Source organism: Chiloscyllium plagiosum, chromosome 30 (assembly GCF_004010195.1).
Source record: "Chiloscyllium plagiosum isolate BGI_BamShark_2017 chromosome 30, ASM401019v2, whole genome shotgun sequence".
Taxonomy (NCBI): Eukaryota; Metazoa; Chordata; class Chondrichthyes; order Orectolobiformes; family Hemiscylliidae; genus Chiloscyllium; species Chiloscyllium plagiosum.
In genome coordinates this window covers 42853711-42860504 of record NC_057739.1, presented here as the reverse complement: position 1 = coordinate 42860504, position 6794 = coordinate 42853711, and the positions used below count along the sequence as shown (strand labels likewise).

General features: G+C 42.0%; 2 protein-coding genes across 3 annotated transcripts in view; one reads left to right on the top strand and one right to left on the bottom strand.

The window, feature by feature from the left end:
* LOC122564967 overlaps positions 1 to 2222 on the top strand; it is a 20361-nt gene extending 18139 nt beyond the window's left edge. The window contains exon 4 of the mRNA XM_043720529.1: positions 2190 to 2222. The gene's annotated coding sequence lies outside the window, so the exon portion shown is untranslated. The remainder of the gene's footprint in view (positions 1 to 2189) is intronic.
* Positions 1 to 6794, bottom strand: part of LOC122564966 (protein FAM102A-like) — a 115016-nt gene that overhangs the window by 6654 nt on the left and 101568 nt on the right. Inside the window, exons 8-9 of one of the 2 annotated variants that reach the window (XM_043720526.1) lie at positions 5100 to 5367; positions 3546 to 3667 (exon numbers count right to left, since the gene is read on the bottom strand). In XM_043720526.1, coding sequence (XP_043576461.1) covers positions 3546 to 3667; positions 5100 to 5367 — 390 coding nt within the window. The remainder of the gene's footprint in view (positions 1 to 3545; positions 3668 to 5099; positions 5368 to 6794) is intronic. The other variant, XM_043720527.1, reaches the window with a different exon arrangement.

Here is a 6794-nt window from a genome sequence, read left to right as displayed (position 1 = left end):
ATATCCACGATTTCTCGAGCCATCTCCTTCAGTACCCTGGGATGTAGACCATCAGGCCCCGGGGACTTATCAGCCTTCAGACCTAACAGTCTCTCCAACATCAATTCCTGGCAAATATAAATTCCATTAAGTTTAGGTCCTTCAGCCACTGTTACCTCAGGGAGATTGCTTGTGTCTTCCCCAGTGAACACAGATCTGAAGTACCAATTCAATTCTTCTGCCATTTCTTTGTTCCCTGTAATATATTCCCCTGTTTCTGTCTTCAAGGGCCCAATTTTAGTCTTAACCATTTTTTTGCCTTTCACATACCTAAAAAAGCTTTTACTATCCTCGTTTATATTATTGGCCAGTTTACCTTCGTACCTCATTTTTTTCTCTGCGTATATTTCCTTCTTAGTAATCCTGTTATTCTTTAAAAGCTTCCCAGTCCTCCGTTTTCCCACTTATCTTTGCTATGTTATACTTTTTCTCTTTTAACTTTGTATGTTTCTTAACTTCCCTCGTCAGCCACTGCCACCCATGCCTCCTCCTAGGATCTTTCTTCCTTTTTGGAATGAACTGATCCTGCAACTTCTGCATTATACACAGAAATATCCGCCATTGTTCCTCCACTGTCATCCCTGCTAAGGTATTGCATCATTGAACTTTGGCCAGCTCCTCCCTCATAGCTCCATAGTTCCCTTTATTCAACTGAAAAATTGTGGAGAAAGGAAACTTATCCTCATGTCAGTACAAAATGAACAGCCTCTCATCTTGAGGCTTGATCCGGTCTTCTAGATTCCCCTGCCAGTGCAAGCAACCTCAGTGCCTGCCTTGTCAAGCCCCTTTAAATTTGGCCATGTTTCAACGAGATCACTTGCCCAGAGAATAAATGTCTAATTTACTCGGCCTCTCGTCATAGGATAACCCTCTGCTCCCAGGGACCAAACTCGAGAATCTTTGTTGTACTGGCTACAATGCATTGTCTTTAAAATGGAAAACGCTCGATCAACACCCTTTCTACCCCAGCACTCCCTCCTCCCACCCACCACCCCTCTACCCCAAAGTATTGTATAAATGCTGTCTCCTCCACACTTTGTGTCAGCTCTGATGAAGAGTCAAGGAGATGCAAACATTCGCTTGCTCCCCTCCATGGATGCTGCCTGAGCCACTCTGATCTCCACCATTTGTTGTTTTCAGTTCATCTTTAGATATAAATTATGTAATTTTCTGATACCCTAGATTAATATAAAAGAACCAGGTCACAGAAATTAGGGTTTAACTTGGTTCTGCACTTATTAAAAAGCTTTATTAAAAAAAATGAATTTAAAAATGCTGAGAAGGTAGTTCAATAGCCCCTATCCAGAAGTTTGCTCAGATGATCATTTTGCTGACTGCGATTTGTTGTTCTTCAATCTCTCTTCCCCAGGTACTTTTCACTTCTTTGCAGAGAGCAAATAGTTCATAACTTACAAAGCCTTTCTCTGATTGGATAAAAGTAACAGCTTACAGCTATTGGTGAGGGAAAATAAACTGGCTTTCTTCAGGTTTCAGGTATGTTCTACTGCAAGGAGAGATGCACCACCTTCCCTTTTGGGCATGTGATAGTTTCTGGCCATATTGATCACATCCACAAGCTGTTCACTTGCACAGGAGCTAATCACAATTGTTAGCAGACAGAGAATTGCTCAACACTCCTCAAATTAATCAGCCTCTTGTTGCTGGCCAAATCTCATTTTGCATACACCCCTAATTGTGTCCCATTTGCAACTGACCTCCCCCACTGGTTGAACAAAGCAGCTACCTAAACACTACCTACAACAAGTATTGGTAACTGTCTTTTAAGTACATTAATCCCTTCCACAATCCTCAAATTTTTAAAACAGTTCTTTTCCCAGTTCTAAAGGAGGGTCACTGGTCCCAAAACGTTAACTCTGATTTCTCTCTATAGATACTGCCACCTGCTAAGATTTTCTAACAATTTGTGTTTTTTCCCCCCCCCATTTCAGTCTACTATCAAAAATACAGAAAAAGGTAGAGTTTTTATACTAACCATAATTTCCCATAAACCTTGTGAGCTGTGATAATGTACTGCATACTTCAGTTTCACTCAAGAATCCAAGATAAGGCAGATAGACTGTCTTATCCTATGTGTAGGCAAGGATGTCTCCCTACGATCAGCTGATGAACTGTTATTCTTTCATGTTGAGCCCACTTAGGACAAATCCTGAGGTTCCAAGCACAGATGGCACTCTGGATGAGGGTCTTCATTCTCCATCATCAAAAGTGACTTGCTATCACCACTACTGACTGAACTGTCCAAGTCCAAAACAACTGGACCTGTAGCAGCTGGTGAGGAACCAAGAGGGGAAAGCCTACTAGACCTTCTCTTCCCAAATCCACCAGTCACACGTGCATCTTTTCGTCAGTAGGAGTGATCACCTCACAGCTTCAGCAACAGAAAGTGGAGCTTTTGAACAACACAGCAGAGGAGAAATCCATTTTCTCCATCAGATCTGTGCCCATTCTTTGTAAAAATTATCCAGATTAGTTCCACTCTTATGCCCTTTCTCCAGAAAGCAGCCAACAGTTTTCCCTTTCACGTACACATCCAAACCTCTTTTGAAAATTACTGAATATGTTTCCACAGTCCTTTTAGGCCTGATTATAACCTGCTGTCTAAAAGACCATTCTCATGCCACCTCTGGGCTCTTTTGCCAATTACCTTAATGTCAGAAATTAAAGGAAAATACTATGCAGGCTGGAGATCTGAAATAAAAACAAAGTGCTTGAGAAACTCATCTGTGGAGCATCTGTTAACTACACAGGAGCTAATCACAGCATCTGTGGAGAGAGAACAGAACTAATGCTCACATCCAATATGGCTGTCCTCTCCACAGACACGATCAGACTTCCAGCACTTTTTGCTTTTATCTCAAATGTTCTCTGCTATGTGACAGAAAGATTTTGAAAACATATTACAGCCTCAGCCTCAAATTGTGGCATAGCTGAGAAAGTGACTGGACAAATACTTGGAAAGGGAGCATGAAGGAGTGTGGGAAGGGCAGTTAAGTGGGATGAGATCAAAATGGAGATATAGACGTGAACAGCCTAATCTCCCTGCCCGTGCTGTAATTTCTACAATACTTGTGTGGTCCAATTGGCAATAGAGAGATAAGATTTGGCAACTGCTGAAATCAACATACTTTTATAGTTGTCTCATCGCAGAGCACACAACATTGTGGTTTTCCCCATGAATAATTGAGGCATTTGACAAACTTTGTGGCAGAGCCCAAATTCTTTACAGTAACATCAATCACACTGTTAGACAGAGATGGAGGTCAGCACACACATCTAAACAACACTGCCTTTTCTTGTGAATGCATATATCATACTAACTTCACAATATATCTGCAATATTAAACAGCATTTTGGAAGAAGGCAACGCTTCAGTTTGGGTGATTTGACCTTTAATAGTCCTCCTGTACACTAAAAAGGCAGCATCGCCACATGGATGAATAGTGGACAATGTCCCTGAATTAAGAGTGGGAACGTGGCAAGCTTACCTTCAGCATTACTGACATCTGTGAAATCTTGACTCTGCACAATTTTCTCCACAATGTCATCTGCATCGATTCTGGTATCATCAACCCAAGTAGGTTGACTCTCGACAGTTTCCTTTTTTCGTCTGTGGAATGAGAAACCAATTAGGAGCAGTACAACAATGCGCTTAAAAATTACATCCACAGCCCGTGCATGAGGAGCCCTGAAATTCAGAAGTTAGCACAACCTTTCCAACCAATACTTTACTGGAGTGCCAACTCTGGCAGGCCTTTCCGGTCAAAAACATTTTAGCTGCAATATGGCATTGCATCCTGCAAATCACCAAAATCAGTGCAAACTTTCCCCCCAGCAATCTACACACTTGCATTTTCCAGCTGAGGCTGTAAAATTAAAAGACCAACTGCAGCATCATCCAAACAGGCCAGGTAAAGCAGCACTGCACTGGGATCAATTTCGTGATTTAGACAAGTACTTTCTTGCCAAGCCACCGGGGCAGCAGCACTCTGGTTTCATTAAAGCTCTGCTAGTGATCCACAATCAGAATGGAATTTGCAGTCAGTACTCTGTGGTGCTGATAGATTGCACAATACTTTTGTGGCACAGACACAAATAGCATTGGCCAAGGTCACAGACCCAACGATACATTAAGTTGCTTTTTTGTCCCTACATTATCAGGAGTACATTGTTGACGCACTCCAGGTTTGATAATTATTTCTAAATTTTATGGTTTTTTTTGCACAGTTGAATACAATGCAGGTCAGATAAAGATTTATGTACTTTTGACTCTGACCACATTCCTGCAAGACCAACTCTTGAATTCTTTTTTGAAGGAGGCTGCACATTCAATGCCAAACAATAATGGAATATTTCCATCTCTGGCCACACAGAATCACCCACCAGAATATCAACTGGGATTTCCAGTGGTCACTCCATATAGTACATGTGCTACCAGCAGAAACAACTTCCTTCAAATGAGCCTAAGTTGGATTAGATTGGCCTGTGAGGTCAACTTGTCTCTGCAGTCTGTACTGTCTATTTTAAATACAATATCTCTGAACACCTTAACTTGGCTATCGGACTGGTTACACAGTCAGATGCTAAATTCTAGACTTTGAGCTATTTGAATCTTGCTAATTCCAATTCTTTTTTTTTTAAATAGAATCATGCAGCATAATTTCAACTTGAATAAACAGAGAATGGAAAGTTGCTTCATTTGAATCATGAATAGAATGCCTGCAAAACCCAAGCATCTGGAGCTATAAAGCATCCACCCATTTAGTGAGGCTTTTCCAGTTCGGGAATGCAGGTTGTGAAGATGCATTTGCTGACAGAGTAAAAACCTTGAATTGGACAGGAATGTTTTATCCACCATTTTTTATTTCATAAAATGTGAAAAAAGTCAGACTATAGACAAACATTTTCCGATCTGGAACAGACAGATCTCAGAAACAGGACAGTGTGGAGTTTAAAGAAATGCAAAGACAAAAAATATCACAAACTGGTAACAACAACACCCTTCAAATCAAAACGGTACACACAACATTCCGTGGTCTCACCTTCTGTGGGTCCTGCTATCAGGATGTGCACTATCCAGAGATAGGGAACTACCTCTTTTAAACAGAACAGCTGTGTACCTGGGTGGCCTTTCTGGTGGGTGTGCTGGCCTTGGGGGCCTGGGTGGTCGCTCCACTTTGTGTTCCTTCTCTCCATCTGTGCTCTCAATGGTTATGCTGAGCCCTCCAGAGGCACTGCTGCTGCTGGATGTGTTACGCCGGTGAGTTAGGTCCGAAAGGCTAGAGGACCGAGAGTGCTCAGTGCTGTAACCTGTGTTTTAAACAATATTGAAATTGGAAATAAATGTCTCAATTACAAACAAAGAAGTTTCCTTATGGATCTCAACCATGCACTAATTTTCCAATTTTGGGATCATCCTTCTTTTTAGTTCTAATTTTAGTTAATGACAATTAGCTAAAAATTGTGATTCCATTTGCGCTATTAAGAACTAAGCTATTCATTTGCAGCATTACTTGTACAGTATGACTAATACAATAATTTGACTTGCCCCCAGCACTTGAAAGAGCAAACTACCTCAAGGGGACATGGGCGTCATGTAATAAGCTGTGAATCATGTAATTCTACTCCTCTGCATATGATCATAATAGGCTTTTATTGTGGCATTAATTTTACTTCATCAAGATCATTTTCACATGAGATTACAATGTGCATTAAAATAATAACTGGGAGTAAGCAGAATCTGGTGTTTAATCTGTTCATGACATCACCCAAAGTGTAAACAAACTGCAGCTGCAATATGCATACCAGATGTTTAATATCTCATTATGACAGTTACCATGATCATCAACATGAGCATTCTTAGCTTAGTAAAGACTTACATTTTGTCGTTTTTCCCAAATGGGACGTGGGTATTGCTGGCAACGATTACACGGAGTCCTGAGGAAGGGTCACTCGACCCTAAATATTAACTCTGATTGCCCTCCACAGATGCTGTCAGACCTGCTGAGATTTTCCAGCAATGTCTGTTTTTGTTCCAGACTTACAGCATCCGGAGTTCTTTCGGTTTTTATTAAGGATTACACTGGTTGCCCTTGAACTGAGGGGCTTGCCAGGCCATTTCAGAAAGCAGTCAAGAGTCAATCACATTGCTACGGATTTGAAGCCACACATAGACAGATCAGCTATGGACAACAGATTTCCTTCCAAACAAGCATTTAATATGGTAAGAGATTTGACAGTGTAAATAGAGAAAATGTTCCTTGATGGGGGACTCCAGAGTAAGTTGGTAATGAATATTGGCCTTGTCAGTGTCATCCATTTCCATGATCTTGACAGCATTATCAAAACAGGGGAGATGAGACCTAGACTACACCTCCTCCCACCCTGCCTCCTGTAAAAACGCCATCCCATATTCCCAATTCCTTCGTCTCTGCCGCATCTGCTCCCAGGAGGATCAGTTCCAAAACCGTACAACCCAGATGGCCTCCTCCTTCAAGGACCACAATTTCCCACCAGACGTAGTCGACGATGCCCTCCACCGCATCTCTTCCACTTCCCGCTCCTCTGCCCTTGAGCCCCGCCCCCTCCAACCGCCACCAGGACAGAACCCCACTGGTCCTCACCTACCACCCCACCAACCTCCATGTACAACGTATCATCCGCCGTCATTTCCGCCACCTCCATACGGACCCCACCACCAGGGATATATTTCCCTCCCCTCCCCTATCAGCGTTCCG